The sequence below is a fragment of the Natrix helvetica genome (genome assembly GCF_964273705.1).
Source record: "Natrix helvetica genome assembly, chromosome: 5".
Classification (NCBI taxonomy): Eukaryota; Metazoa; Chordata; class Lepidosauria; order Squamata; family Natricidae; genus Natrix; species Natrix helvetica.
This window is the reverse complement of record NC_138551.1, coordinates 4,042,579-4,058,874: the sequence shown is the minus strand read 5'-3', so window position 1 is coordinate 4,058,874 and position 16,296 is coordinate 4,042,579. Positions and strand designations below refer to the sequence as shown.

Below are 16,296 nucleotides of genomic sequence, written 5' to 3'. Positions count from 1 at the left end.
ACCATTCAAAATTACAACACCACTGAAAAGATTCCTTTTGACCCTTTTTTCACACTTATTGCTTGTATGTACACTGTGAGCTTCTGCACCAAATTCCTTGTATGTTCAATCACACTTGGCCAATAAAGAAGTCTAGTCTAGTCTCTATTCTGTTCTATTCTGTTCTATTCTATACTGTTTTCTTTCTATTTTCTATTCTATTCTCTAGTCTACTCTGTTCTGTTCCATATCCTATCCTATCCTATCCTATCCTATATTCTAATATTTATTCTATTCTATTCTGTTCTATTCTAGTCTATGCTATCCAATATTTATACAATTCTGTTCTATCCTATCCTATCCTATCCTATCTTATTCTATATTCCAATATTTAATACAATACAATACAATACAATACAATAGCAGAGTCGCAAGGGACCTTGGAGGTCTTCTAGTCCAACCCCCTGCCTAGGCAGGAAACTCTATACTGTTTCAGACAAATGGCTATCCAACATCTTCTTAAAGACTTCCAGTGTTGGGGTATTCACAATTTCTGGAGGCAACTTCTGTTCCACTGATTCATTGTTCTAACTGTCAGGAAATTTCTCCTTAGTTGTAAGTTGCTTCTCTCCTTGATTAGTTTCTACCCATTGCTTCTTGTTCTACCCTCAGGTGCCTTGGAAAATAATTTGACTCCCTCTTCTTTGTCACAACCCCTGAGATATTGGAACACTGCTATCATGTCTCCCCTAGTCCTTCTTTCTATTAAACTAGACATCCCCAGTTCCTGCAACCGTTCTTCCTATGTTTTAGTCTCCAGTCCCCTAATCATCTTTGTTGCTCTTCTCTGCACTCTTTCTAGAGTCTCCACATCTTTTATACATCGTGGTGACCAAAACTGAATGCAGTATTCCAAGTGTGGCCTTACCAAGGCCTTATAAAGTGGTATTAACACTTCATGTGATCTTGATTCTATCTCTCTGTTGATGCAGCCTAGAACTGTGTTGGGTTTTTTGGCAGCTGCTGCCCACGGCTGGCTCATATTTAAATGGTTGTCCACTAGGACTCCAAGATCCCTTTCACAGTTACTACTGCTGAGCAAGGTATCACCTATACTGTACCTGTGCATTCCGTTTTTGTTGCCTAAATGTAGAACCTTACTCTTTTCACCATTGAATTTCATTCTATTAGATAGTGCCCAATGTTCAAGTTTGTCAAGATCCTTCTGTATCTTAAGCTTATCTTCTGGAGTGTTGGCTATTCCTGCCAGCTTGGTGTCATCTGCAAATTTGATGAGTTCCCCATTTATTCCCTCATCCAAATCATTGATGAAGATGTTGAAGAGTACTGGGCCCAAAACAGAGCCTTGGGGTACTCCACTACATACCTCCCTCCATGTAGATGCAGTTCCATTGAGGACTACACGTTGAGTGCGGTTGGTCAGCCCGTTACGAATCCATCTGGTGGTGATGCTGTCTAACCCACATTCTTCTACTTTATCTAGTAGTAGGTTATGGTCTACTACCTTATCAAAAGCCTTACTGAAGTCCAAGTAAACTATATTGACGGCATTCCTCTGGTCCACTAATTTTGTCACATTATCAAAGAATGCAATAAGATTAGTCTAGCATGATCTGTTTTTGACAAATCCATGTTGGTTTTTGGCTATTACTTTGTTTGCTTCTAGGTGTTCGCTAATTCGTTGCTTGATTATTTTTTCCAGAATCTTTCTTGGTGTTGAGGTCAGGCTGATAGGTCTGTAGTTTCCTGGATCTATTTTTTTCCCTTTTTTGAAGATGGGAACCACATCAGCTCTTTTCCAGTCCTCTGGTAGTTCCCCGGTGTTCCAGGATCTCTGAAAGATATAATTCAGTGGTTCTGAGATCTCGTCTGCTAGTTCCTTCAGATTTATTTATTCTATTCTGTTCTGTCCTGTCCCATCCTATCCTATATTCCAATATTTATTCTATTCTGTTCTATCCTATCCTGTCCTATCCTATTCTATATTCCAATATTTATTCTATACCATTATATTCTATTCCCATTGCAGAATCCTCTAGGTGATCAAAATTTATATTCTTGGCAACTGTCTCATATTTATGACAGTTTCACTGTCCCAATACTGCTACCAGCTCCACTGACCACTGGCCGACAACAACATGTTCTTAATTTGGGAGAAATGAGAGTTTCAAAGAAATGGAAAGTGATGGACAATTGCTAATTTTGACCAGCTGTTCAATCACGACAATCCTAGTTGTGTCCTGCTGTGGCAATTAAGGGCGCCGAGTTAAGTTTCATTGCAAATGATAACCGTTCATTAAATTGCATAATGTTATGTTTATTTAGGGATCTCATTCATTTCTGTGCTTTTTCTCCAAAAATCGTAAATTTCAACCTTTTTCAAAATAATTACCACCCAGGTAATAAAACTGTGCTTACTCGACTTTAAATTTTTATTTTCTCTTCTTTCCCCAATTTCCCAATTGGCTAAAATCTAAAGCTCATGTGTATTCCAGTGGTGAAATTCAAACAAATTTACTACCGTTTCTGTGGGTGTGGCTTGGTGGGTGTGGCAGGGGAAGGATACTGCAAAATCCTCATTCCCTCCCCACTCCAGGGGGAAGCATACTGCAAAATCCCCATTCCCTTCCCACTCCAGGGGAAGGATTCTGCAAAATCCCCATTCCCACCCTACTCCAAGGGAAGGATACTGCAAAATCTCCATTCCCTCCCCCCTCCAGGGGAAGGATACTGCAAAATCTCAATTCCCTCCCCACTCCAGGGGGAAGGATACTGCAAAATCCCCATTCCCTCCCCACTCCAGGGGGAAGGATACTGCAAAATCTCCATTCCCTCCCCACTCCAGGGGAAGGATACTGCAAAATCTCCATTCCCTCCCCACTCCAGGGGGAAGGATACTGCAAAATCTCCATTCCCTCCCCACTCCAGGGGAAGGATACTGCAAAATCTCCATTCCCTCCCCACTCCAGGGGAAGGATACTGCAAAATCCCCATTCCCACCCTACTCCAGGGGAAGGATACTGCAAAATCTCCATTCCCTCCCCCCTCCAGGGGAAGGATACTGCAAAATCCCCTTTCCCTCCCCACTCCAGGGGAAGGATACTGCAAAATCCCCATTCCCTCCCCATTCCAGGGGAAGGATACTGCAAAATCCCCTTTCCCTCCCCACTCCAGGGGAGGGATACTGCAAAATCCCCATTCCCTCCCCACTCCAGGGGAAGGATATTGCAAAATCCGCTTTCCCTCCCCACTCCAGGGGAAGGATATTGCAAAATCCCCTTTCCCTCCCCACTCCAGGGGGAAGGATACTGCAAAATCCCCATTCCCTCCCCACTCCAGGGGAAGGATACTGCAAAATCCCCATTCCCACCCTACTCCGGGGGAAGGATACTGCAAAATCCCCATTCCCACCCTACTCCAGGGGAAGGATACTGCAAAATCCCCTTTCCCTCCCCACTCCAGGGGAAGGATACTGCAAAATCCCCGTTCCCTCCCCACTCCAGGGGAAGGATATTGCAAAATCCCCTTTCCCTCCCCACTCCAGGGGAAGGATATTGCAAAATCCCCTTTCCCTCCCCACTCCAGGGGAAGGATATTGCAAAATCCCCTTTCCCTCCCCACTCCAGGGGGAAGGATACTGCAAAATCTCCATTCCCTCCCCACTCCAGGGGAAGAATACTGCAAAATCCCCTTTCCCTCCCCACTCCAGGGGAAGGATATTGCAAAATCCCCTTTCCCTCCCCACTCCAGGGGGAAGGATACTGCAAAATCTCCATTCCCTCCCCACTCCAGGGGAAGGATACTGCAAAATCTCCATTCCCTCCCCACTCCAGGGGAAGGATACTGCAAAATCTCCATTCCCTCCCCACTCCAGGGGAAGAATACTGCAAAATCCCCATTCCCTCCCCACTCCAGGGGGAAGGATACTGCAAAATCTCCATTCCCTCCCCACTCCAGGGGAAGGATACTGCAAAATCTCCATTCCCTCCCCACTCCAGGGGGAAGGATACTGCAAAATCTCCATTCCCTCCCCACTCCAGGGGAAGGATACTGCAAAATCTCCATTCCCTCCCCACTCCAGGGGAAGGATACTGCAAAATCCCCATTCCCACCCTACTCCAGGGGAAGGATACTGCAAAATCCCCATTCCCTCCCCACTCCAGGGGGAAGGATACTGCAAAATCTCCATTCCCTCCCCACTCCAGGGGGAAGGATACTGCAAAATCTCCATTCCCTCCCCACTCCAGGGGGAAGGATACTGCAAAATCTCCATTCCCTCCCCACTCCAGGGGAAGCATACTGCAAAATCCCCATTCTCACACTACTCCAGGGGAAGGATACTGCAAAATCCCCATTCCCACCCTACTCCAGGGGGAAGGATACTGCAAAATCTCCATTCCCTCCCCACTCCAGGGGGAAGCATACTGCAAAATCTCCATTCCCTCCCCACTCCAGGGGAAGCATACTGCAAAATCCCCATTCCCTTCCCACTCCAGGGGAAGGATTCTGCAAAATCCCCATTCCCACCCTACTCCAGGGGAAGGATACTGCAAAATCCCCATTCCCACCCTACTCCAGGGGGAAGGATACTGCAAAATCCCCATTCCCTTCCCACTCCAGGGGAAGCATACTGCAAAATCCTCATTCCCTTCCCACTCCAGGGGGAAGGATACTGCAAAATCCCCATTCTCACACTACTCTGGGGCCAGCCAGAGGTGGTATTTGCCAAGTGTGCGAACTACTCAAAATTTCCGCTACCGTTTCTCCAGAACCTGTCAGAACCGGTTGGATTTCACTTCTGGTGTATTCCTTTTAACAAGCAGCTGCTTGCAATTCCGCCTCTCCCCCTTTCATTGGATGAATTAATATTTTAGTCAAAATGGCTGCACCCCATGTCCACTTTTTAATGCCAAGGAAACAATGGCAAGCGATGGCATTTTTTTCTGCAGGGAAATTTTATGCCCGAAAGAAATTATACCCCGATCATCTCAAGCGCTTCGATATTGCTCTGTTTAATTTGAAAAAGCAAGGAACGTGCGGGGCTGAAATTTTTCCCCTGACTGTTGATAAAAAATAGGATCGCCAACATCCGATGACGCCAGAAGAAAAAGAAGAATGTTTATTCTTTTTTACTTTGCAAAATGGGGACCGTTGCGAGTGTTACAGGAAATTGGCCGTAGACAGTCCTCGACTAACAACCACAACTGACCCCCCCCCAAATTTCCATTGCTAAGCAAAAAAAATGACTTACAACAATTCATTTAGTGACTGTTCAAAGTTACAACGGCACTGAAAAAAATGACCTATGGCCACCTTTCACACTTACGACTATTGCAGCAGCCCCGTGATCAAAATTAGGACACTTGGCAACTGAACTCATACTTATGACAGTGGCAGTGTCCCGGGGTCGTGTGATCCCCTTTTGCGACCTTCTGACGAGCAAACTCAAGGGGGAAGACAGATTCACTTAACAACCGTGTTACTAACTTGACAACTGCAGTGATTCACTTAACAACTGTGGCCAGAAAAGTCGTAAAATGAGGCACTTAAGAAATATTTCCTTAAGCAAGAGAAGGCTTAGAATGCAGCCCTGCAGGATACTTCTGCTGACTGCCGGCTGACTGCAATTTGGCCGTTCGAATCTCACCAGGCTCAAGGTTGACCCAGCCTTGCGTCTTTCCAAGGTCGATAAAATGAGGACCCGGATTGTTGGGGGACAAGAGGCTGACTCTGTAAACAGCTTGGAGAGGGCTGTAAAAGCACTGAAGTGGTATATAAGTCTGTGCTATCTTCCTTCCTTCCTTCCTTCCTTCCTTCCTTCCTTCCTTCCTTCCTTCCTTCCTTCCTTCCTTCTCTCCATGGTGGAACAGTGGTTAGAATGCAGTGTTGCAGGATAACTCTGCCCACAGCTAGGAAGTTCGACTCTCACCAGGCTCACAATTGACTCAGCCTTCCGTCCTTCTGAGCTCGATAAAATGAGGACTCAGATTGTTGAGGGCAAGAGGCTGACTCTGTAAACTGCTTAAAGAGGGCTCTAAAAGCACTGTGAAGTGATATATAAGTCTAAAGGCTATGGCCCTTCCTTCCTTCCTTCCCTCCTCCCTCCCTCCCTCCCTCCCTCCCTTCCTTCCTTCCTTCTCTCCGTAGTGGAACAGTGTTTAGAAAGCAGTGTTGCAGGCTAACTCTGCCCACAGCTAGGAAGTTCGATTCCCCCCCCCCCGGCTCACAATTGACTCCGCCTTCCGTCCTTCTGAGCTCGATAAAATGAGGACCCAGATTGTTGGGGGGGCAAGAGGCTGACTCTGTAAACCGCTTAGAGAGGGCTGTAAAAGCACTACAAAGCAGTATATAAATCTATTGCCATTGCTAAGAGAAATGTTGCCCTCAATTCCAGTTGTAATTCAAGGACTGCCTGCCTACGTATGTTCTGAAAACGTGGCCTTCAGACTTGCCCCCCCGCCCCACCCCTGATGCTTTCTAACTGCTCTTCTCTTTCTCCAGCCTGACTCAAGGTGGAGGGGGACACCCAAATTCGCTTAATGACTGCACGGTTCCCTTAACAACCGCCATCCTCTTCCAACTGGACTTCCAATTCTCCACACACACACACAGCCCACCCCCATGGAGCTGCTGGGCCCGGTGGCTTCTGGAGACGCGTGCAACAGCAGCAGGCTGGAGGGGAAACCGAGTGCCTTCAACCGCGAGCTGCTGAACATGACGGCTGAGGAACTGCGCCTCCGATACCTGGGTCCCCGCCGGTCCGGTTTCTTTGTTCCCGTCTGCACCACCTACCTGCTGATTTTCGCGGTGGGGGCCGTGGGGAATATGATCACCTGCCTGGTCATCGTCCGGCATCGCTTCATGCGGACGCCCACCAACTATTACCTCTTCAGCTTGGCCGTCTCGGACCTCCTGGTGCTCCTCCTGGGCATGCCGTTGGAGATCTACGAGATGTGGAGCAACTACCCCTTCCTCTTAGGAGCTGGTGGCTGCTGCTTCAAGACGCTGCTCTTTGAAGCCGTCTGCTTCGCGTCCATCCTCAACGTGACGGCCCTCAGCGTGGAGCGTTATATCGCCGTGGTCCACCCGCTCAAGGCCAAGTACGTCGTGACCAAGAACCATGCCCAGAAAGTCATCTTGATGGTTTGGGTCACCTCCCTTATCTGTTCCATCCCCAACACCAGCCTCCACGGGATACAGACCCTCTACGTGCCAGGATGGGGCGTGGTTCCCGACTCGGATACCTGCACCCTGGTGAAGTCCCCCTTGGTCTACAACCTCCTCATCCAGGTGACCACCGTCGTCTTCTTCTTCGTCCCCATGGCCGTCATCAGCGTCCTCTATCTGCTCATCGGCCTGCAGCTGAGGAAGGAGAAGCTGCTGGAGGCCCTGGAGGCCAAATCGGGAAGCCGCTCCGACTACCACAGCGTCCGTCTCCGGCTGAAGAAAGCTCGGAGGAGACAGGTGACTCATATGCTGTGTAAGTTGAAGGGGAAAGGCCCCGAGTATCTACAACTCAAAGAGTTAGGCGTCTGAGAGGGCTCCCAATTTGGGTTGGCGTAGAGAAGTAAAACAGATGTACTTGGGGCTTGGTGGTTTCCTTGCAGACGTTTCATGGCCTGGCTAGGTAACATCATCAGTTCTAGAAGGGAGTAGGATTTGCAAATAGGAGGACTGTGGGTTGCTTGGTGATCTTTGAACTTGGTAGTATTCTTGCAGGTGTTTTGTTACCTAGCTAAGACGCTGAGCTTGTCGATCAAAAAGGTTCGGCAGTTCAGTGGTTCGAATCCCGAGCGTCACGTAAGAGTGAGCTCCCGTGACTTGTCCCAGCTTCTGCCAACCTAGCAGCTCAAAAGCAGGTAAAAAATGCAGGTAGAAAAATAGGAGCCACCTTTGGTGGGAAGGGAACAGCGTTCCGTGCGCCTTCGGCGTTGAGTCACAGGACCACGGAGACGTCTTCGGACAGTGCTGGCTCTTTGGCTTTGAAACGGAGATGAGCAGAGCCCCCTAGAGTCAGGAACGAATAGCACATGTGTGCAAGGGGAACCTTGACCTTTAGGTAACAAACATCTTCAATGCTGGAAGGGAGTAGGGTTTGTGAGAAGGAGAAGGAGGAGGTCTGTGGGTTCCTTGGTGCTCTCTGAGCTTGGTGGTCTTCTTGCAGACATTTCATTGCCCTGCTAGGCAACCTCATCAGTTGCTAGAAGGGAAGAGGAGGAGGATGATGACAATGACAACGATGACCTTGGGGCGCACGGTGCTCTCTGAGCTGAGCTTGGGGGTTGTTTTGCAGGCCTTTCATGACCCAACTAGGTGACATCATCAGTAGAAACCTCACTCCCTTCTAGCACTGATGATATTACCTAGCTGGGTCGTGAAACGTCAACCAAGGTAAGAGCAACACAGTTCAACCGCGAGCTACAAAGATTCTCTTCTACCAAAATGGGACATCCCCGGATTAGATGATCTGTGTAATCTCTTCCAATTCTGGGGCTCTAGGTGAGATTTTTCCCCAAACTTCCCTGGAACAAGATCCCCAAACTCACCATTGGGACTGATTTCCCATGGTTACAGGTAGTCCTCGACTTACAGCCATTCATGATAGTTGCGATACCCTGACAGTCATGGGATCCAAATTCAGGCACTTGGCAACTCACATACATGTCTGACGGTTGCTGTGTCTTCCCGACACAGGATCACGGTTTGCAAACTTCCCAGCCGGCTTCTGGCCAGGCAAGTCAATGGAGGAAGCTGGATTTGCTTAACGACCGTGCGATTCACTGCAACAACTGTGCCGAACAAAGTTATAAAATTGAGCGCAATTCCCTTAGCCATTCACCCAAGAATTCCTTAGCAATAGAAATTCTGCTCCCAAACATGGTCATAAATCGAGGTCGTTCTCGGGTTACGACCACAGTTGAGCCCCAAATGTACGTTGCTAAGCGAAACATTCGTTAAGTGAGTTAGTCCCCTGTTGCAACTTTCCTTGCCACATTTGTTACATGGAACAGTGCAGTTGTTAAAATTAGTAAAACGGTCGTTAAGCGAATCTGGCTTCCCCTTTGACTTCGCTCGTGTGACCCTCGGGTGTGTGTGTGTTTGCGACCGTCGTAAATGTGAATCAGTTGTCAAGGATCCGAATGTAAATCCCATGACCAGGGGGTTGCTGCTACGATCATAAGGGTGAAAAAACACTTTTTTCAGTGCCGTTGTAACTTTGAATGGTCACTTAAGCGAAGGACTACTTCCCTCCAGTAAAATTCCCCCCAGTATTTCATCTATTAGTCGTTGCTTATTTGGGGTCTTTCCTTTTTTGTTCCAACCTTTGATAAAATTTTTCCCAGATGTTATAATATTCTGATTCGTCTTTATTCTTCAATTCCAACATCAATGTATCCATTTCAGCACAAGTCAGAATTTTCTTAATTACTTCCTCTTATTGTGGAATTTCCCTGCGTTTCCAGTTTTGGGCAGAGATCATTCTTGCTGCCGTAATAATATGTATTATTAAGTAGATTATCCCCTAGTTATGTTTATGATTCCCAAAAGAAATAGTTCTGGTTTGAATTCTATTCCCTCTTCGGTTATCTCTATCAGCCAATATTTCTTTGCTCTTTGGCACGGCCACCACATAGGGTAGTATGTGCCTGATTCGTAATCACATTTCCAACAATTTGGCGCAACATTTCTAAACATTTTTTCTATTCTCGCGGATGGGGGAGGCCACCTATAAAACATTTTATGTCCGTTTATTTATATTACTGCTCATTCGGTTCCAAAGCATGCCAAAAACTGGATTCTGAGCAGAATAAAACCTCAGCAAGCCACAAAAAGGGAGGGAGGAAGGAAATTGTGTGTACAATATCAGAGGGCGGAACTAATTAGCAATTTGATGCAATGCCTCAATGCCCATATTCACTGCTCTAAGTATTAGTGAATGCAAATGCATGCAAATGCACGCAAAACACTTATCCCCTTTCTATTTTTATAGCGCCATTTTAACATTTATACGGCGTCCGTTCGTGTTGTATTTCCAAAGTGAAGCCACTAAGAATCAATCTGATTGCGGAGGCATGCAAACATGTCCATTAATTAAATGCATCCAATTCTGCACCCAAATTCGGTCGCTGTGATGTAAAAAAAGATGTTGAAATGCTAGACAAAGTGCAGAGAAGTGCAACAAAGGGGATTGCAGGTTGTCCTCGATTTACGACCACAATGGAGCCCCAAATTCATGTTGCTGAGTGAGACATTTGTTAAGTGAGTTGGGCTCCATTTCTTGCCACAGTGGTTCAGTGAATCACTGCAGTTGTTAAGTTAGTAACCCGGTTGTTAAGTGAATCTTGCTTCCTCATTGAGTCTGCTTGTCAGAAGGTCGCAAAAGGGGATCACATGACCCCCTGGACGCGGTCATAAGTATGAATCAGTTGCCAAGCATCTGAATTTTGATCACACGATCATGGGGATACGGCAAAGGTTGCGACTGTGAAAAATGGTCACTTTTTTTCAGCGCCGTTGTAAGTTTGAACGGTCACTAAATGAACTGTTGTAAGTCGAGGACTACCTGCAGTGGTCTGGAAGGTAAACCATAGGAAGAACGGTTGCAGAAATTGGGTACGTCTAGTTTAATGAAAAGAAGGACTAGGGGTGACAAGATAGCAGTCTTCCAGCATTGGAGGAGTTGCTACAAAGAAATAGGAATAGAATAATAGAGTTGGAAGGGACCTTGGAGGTCTGCTAGTCTACCCCCTGCTCAGGCAGGAAACCCTATTCCCTAAAGTACTTGAAGGCCGGACAAGAAATAATGGATGGAAACTGATCAAGGAGAAAAGCAACCTAGAAATAAGAACTTTCCTGACAGTAAGAATAATTTACCAGTGGAACCACTTGCCACAAGAAATTATGGATGCTCCAACACTGGAGGTTTTTAAGAAGAGACTGGGCAGCCGTTTGTCTGAAATATCCTAGGAGAGGAGTCCCAAATCCTTGTTCCTGTTGTGGCCCGCCAGTGGCCAACAGAGCTGGCAGCAGATTCGGACAGTGAGGAGGTTGGGGAGGAAGATGGGCCAGTCCTGGAGTCTGGGGAAGGCTCGGATGAGGGCTCTGGGTCGGAGGCAGAGAGGGGGCCAGGGCCGTCTGGCAGTTATCAGCTGCCTTCGGAGTCAGACATCAGTGGGGCAGACAAGCAGCTGGAGCCTGTTCCCATGCGCAGAGTCGCCAGACGAAGGAAACAGCTAAAGAACAGGGGTTGACTTGGGAGTGAGGCCACAGGTGGACGATGAATGGCCCCTCCCAGAGGAAATAAAAGAGGAGCGAAAGGGGAGTGGAGTTTGCAGGAGACAATTCGTTCGCTTCATTGGTTCCTGACTCTGAGGCTCCTTGCCAAGTTCTGCAGATCTCAGCCTGGCAGCTCTCCAAGCCAGATAAGGTCTGTGACTGTAAATCCTCCCTTGAAAGACTTTGCTGGGTGTGAATGAGCAGAATTCACAGCCAATTAATAAAAGGGGTTTTTGTTGGGACCAGGAGTTTTCTTTGGGCTCTTGGGAAGTCTCGGTCAGAACAGTTGCATTGAGTGGCACTGGATCACAATATGCCAAAAACTGGGCCATGCTAACAAGCGAAGCCCCTTCCGTGGGAATGCAGGACTGTGGAAAAACCTCTCTCTACTGAATGGGTCCCTGATACCCCAAAGATTGGGGGCCTCCGGTCTAGGGTTTCCTGTTTGAGCAGGGGTTGGACTAGAAGACCTCCAAGGTCCCTTCCCACTCTGTGATTCTGCGAAGCGTACATTTCCGCAGGAGAGCAAAGCGGCTGATTTGAAGAGCCCTTCAAGTACATGTCCAGAACTGCTCACTCCTTGAATTATTTTTCGCCCCTTACAATTGATTTTCCCCTCCACAGGAGGAAAGGAACGGCGACAAAAGGAAATATTGCAATCAGGCAAGAAAAATCAGAGGCTCTTAGCAAATGTGAAAATGCAACGCTGCGAATCGTCTTGACATTTTCACAGCCTACATCCTGGCTGAGCATGAAACAACAAGCTGAACTTTGTAATTGAATTACCAGGTATAATAACCTTTGGTGTCCCTCCATGAGATGGATAGGCGGTTTTGAAATTGGATGAATAAATATAAAAAAGACATCAATCGACCTATTTTCTGAAATTGCCCAATGCAATTTCAACAGATTGGCTTTAGAGTAGAGTAGAGTAGAGTAGAGTAGAGTAGAGTAGAATAATAGAATAATAGAATAATAGAATAATAGAATAATAGAATAATAGAATAGAATAGAATAGAAATCAGGAATAGAATTAGAATAGAATAGTATAACAGAATTGGAAGGGGCCTTGGAGGTCTTCTAGTCCAACCCCCTGCCTAGGCAGGAAACCCTATACCGTTTCAGACAAATGGCTATCCAACATCTTCTTAAAGACTTCCAGTGTTGGGGCAATCACAACTTCTGGAGGCAACTTCTGTTCCACTGATTCATTGTTCTAACTGTCAGGAAGTTTCTCCTCAGTTCTAAGTTGCTTCTCTCCTTGATTAGTTTCCACCCATTGCTTCTTGTCCTGCCCTCAGGTGCCTTGGAGAATAGCTTGACTCCCTCTTCTTTGGGGCAACCCCTGAGATATTGCACAACACACAGAGATAAGCAACCTGAGGAAAATAGCCCAAGGTTAATATGAACCAAAGTAAGGGGATGTTTAAATGCAGATGTGCAGATAATTTGTCTTTGAGGTTGTGAAGGTTCCAACACTGGAGGTTTTAAAGAAGAGATTGGATAACCATTTGTCTGAAATGGTGTAGGGTTTCCTGCCTAGGCAGGGGGTTGGACTAGAAGACCTCCAAGGTCCCTTCCAACTCTGTTTTGCTGTTAGATCAGGGGTGTCCAAACTTGGGAACTTTAAGACTTGTGGACTTCAACTTCTGGGAGTTGAAGTCCACAAGTCTTAAAGTTCCCAAGTTTGGACACCCCTGTGTTAGATGTTCGTGCAGAAATGTCTGCAAGAAAGCTACCAAGCTCAGAGAGCATCTAGTCCTTCTCCTCTTCTTCCTCCTCCTCCTCCTCCTCCTCCTCCTCCTCCTCCTCCTCCTCCTCCTCCTCCTCCTCCTCCTCCTCCTCCTCCTCTCCACACACTCCATTCCTTTGAGCAATGATGATGTTGCCTAGTTGGATAATGAAACGTCTGCAAGGAAACAATCAAGCTCAGAGAGTACCAAGGATCCCCCCTCCCCATTTCAACTCCAAGCTACAAATATCCTCCTGTATGCATTTACTACAGTTGCAGCGTCCTGGGGTCACCCGATTTGCAATTGTAGTAACCATTTGCAACTTTCCCAGCCAATGTTCTGACCGAGGCTTCTCCAGCAGCACGAAGCCGAGTCCTCGTCCCGATAAACCCCTTTTATTTAATTGACAGTGAATTCCTCTCCAGCCAAGTCTTTCCTCTCCCACAGTCTCTCAAGATAGTTCACAATTCCCGACCTTTATCAGGCTTGGAGAGTGGCCAGGCCGAGATCTTTCAGACACCGCAATACTTGGCAAGGATGCAGGAATGGACTCATGGCCTCCTGCAAACTCCACTCCCCTTTCGCTCCCCTTTTATTTCCTCTGGGGGGGAACATTCATCATCCCCCTGTGGCCTTACTCCCAAGTTGACCCCTGTTCTGTAGCTCTTCCCTTCATCTGGCCACTCTGCACATGCGCACACTGGGAACAGGCTCCAGCTGTTCTTCTGCCTCACTGATGTCCGACTCTGAAGGCAGCTGATAACTGGCATACGGCCCTGGCCCCCTCTCTGCCTCCGACACAAATCCCTCCTCAGAGCCTTCCCCAGACTCCAGGACTGGCCCATCTTCCTCCCCAACCTCCTCAGTCTGAATCTGCCGCCAGCTCTGTTGGCCACTGGCGGGCCACAACAGGAACAAGGATTTGGGACTCCTGTCCTAGGATATTTCAGACAAACGGCTGCCCAGTCTCTTCTTAAAAACCTCCAGTCCATGCGCACCGGCCAGCTGACAGGGCAGTGCCTCGTGTGCCCTGACAAATGGCTCCGGCATGCCACTTGTGGAAGGCGTGCCATAGGTTCGCCATCACGGGCGTAGATTGTGCTCCCTTCTACTTTCCCCTTAACGATAGCCCTGTGAAGAAAGTTGGACTAAGAACGAGTGAGGAGTGGTACAAAGTCCAAAATACCTTTTTCCGCGGCTGAGGGAGGATTAGGACCTGTTATCTCCTTGACCGTAACTAAGCACTTTGACTATTTCGCTCAGACTCAGTCTCTCTAGAATGTTATCAACCCTCTTCCCTTCTGGCACTGATGATGTTATCTAGTTGGGTAATGAAATGTCTGCAAGACAGCAGCCAAGCTCTGTTGATTGGCGAGAATTAAGGATCTTCTTTCCAATCAGCCAATCGATCCACAGGATCCTCAATGCCTAACTTTCCCATCCTTCTCTCTCTCCCCCTCCCCCCCCCCCCCCGCAGTCATGCTGGTGGTCGTGTTTGGCATCTGTTGGGCCCCCTTTCACACCGACCGGCTGGTCTGGAGCTTCGTCACTCACTGGACGGACCAGATGCTGAGCATGTTCCAGTACATCCACATCCTCTCTGGCGTCTTCTTCTACCTGAGCTCAGCCGCCAACCCCATCCTCTACAACCTGATGTCCAGCCGCTTCCGCGAGATGTTCAAGGATGTGATGTGCCACAGGCGGTCCCAGAGATGGAGGTCCCGCAAACGCTCGGCCAGCAGCATGTGCACCACCTTGCGCAGTACCGTTTTGGGGCATGTCCCAGGAAGCCACGGGCTTCCCCTCTCGGACATGGAGGACAACGAGGGGGGCCCCGCGGGAGAGAACGTGGGTGAAGGAGAGGACCCGTCTCTCTCTCTCGAGGGCTTTCCCAACCGGTCAGTTCTCGTTGAGAGCCTCCATGCAAGGAGCTGAACCTTGTGACTGCAATACAGCAAGTCCTCAACTTGTAACACTTGGTTCAAAGTTACAACGGCAATGAAAAAAGTGACTCGTGGCTGCTTTCCACACTTACGACTGTGGTCGCACCCCTGTGGTCACGTGATCAAAATCCAGGCCCTTCGCAACTGACTCGTATTTATGACAGTGGGGTTCCGTGAGCAATCTTTCGCAACTTTTCGGACAGCCACGTGTCTGAAAAAGTAGAGGGTCTCTGGCTTGAGTAAGGGGTTGGACTAGAAGACCTCCAAGGTCCCTTCCAACTCTGTTACTGTGTTGGAGATAGCCCTCAACTTACAATAGTTCATTTAGTGACCGTTCAAAGTTACAACAGCACTGAACAAAAGGGACTCGTGGCCGTTTTCCATACTTACGACCGGATGCTTGCAAAATTCAGATGCCTGCAAATTGGCTCACATGTGATGCAGCGTTCTGGGGTCAAGGCATCCCCATCATTGTGACCTGCTGACAGACGAATTCAACGGAGAAGCCGGATTCACTTAACAACCGGGTTGCTAATTTAACAACTGCAGCGATTCACTGAACAACCGTGACAAGAAAAGTCGTAAAATGGAGCAAAACTCACTTCACAGCTGTCTTGCTTAGAGGAGAGCAACGGGCATTTTGGACTTGATTGTAGTCATAAGTCGAGGACTACCTTCCATCCCTACTGTGGAAGAACGGTTGCAGAAACTGATGGTTGAAATGGCAAAATTGAGCACTTTGCTTAAAGAAAAGAATAGACTGTATTTTTCGGAGTATAAGACACACCAAGGTTTTGAAGAGGCAAATTTAAAAATAAAAGTTTTTTGCACTCTGCAAACCTCCCAAAAACAGCCCATTTTTTCGTGAAAATGGGCCCGTTTCCCCCCCCAAAAAAGAGGCATGAATAGCCTTTAGGAGGCTTGTAGAGTGCAGATCTTTATAGAAATGACTGGTTCACACTATTATGTTAAAACAAAAAGTTGTGATTTGTTGTCAATGCCTTATTCCAGGGGTGTCCAAACTTGGGAACTTTAAGATTTGTGGACTTCAATTCCCAGAATTCCCCAGCCAGCATGGCTGGCTGGGGAATTCTGGGAGTTGAAGTCCACAAGTCTTAAAGTTCTCAAGTTTGGACACCCCTGCCTTATTCTATTGTAACAGAGGGAATCGGAAGTAAATGTTTCTTTTTCTTTCCCTATCCTTCCTCATTTTTCTTTCCCCTTTTTCCCTTCCCCCACCCTGTCCTCTTACTTGCTTTTGTATTTTATAATTACCTTATAATGTAATAAAAATTTAAAATGTCATAAATCGAGGACTACCTGTAGAGGTTAACAGAGCTAGA

General features: G+C 47.4%; 1 protein-coding gene across 7 annotated transcripts in view; it reads left to right on the top strand.

The window, feature by feature from the left end:
• NMUR1 (neuromedin U receptor 1) overlaps nucleotides 1–16,064 on the top strand; it is a 70,990-nt gene extending 54,926 nt beyond the window's left edge. For all 7 annotated transcript variants that reach the window (XM_081956119.1, XM_081956116.1, XM_081956117.1 and 4 more), the window contains 2 exons: nucleotides 6,502–7,480; nucleotides 14,488–16,064. In XM_081956119.1, coding sequence (XP_081812245.1) covers nucleotides 6,622–7,480; nucleotides 14,488–14,945 — 1,317 coding nt within the window. In that variant the 5' untranslated portion in view covers nucleotides 6,502–6,621 and the 3' untranslated portion in view covers nucleotides 14,946–16,064. The remainder of the gene's footprint in view (nucleotides 1–6,501; nucleotides 7,481–14,487) is intronic.
• Nucleotides 16,065–16,296: the final 232 nt, after the last annotated feature.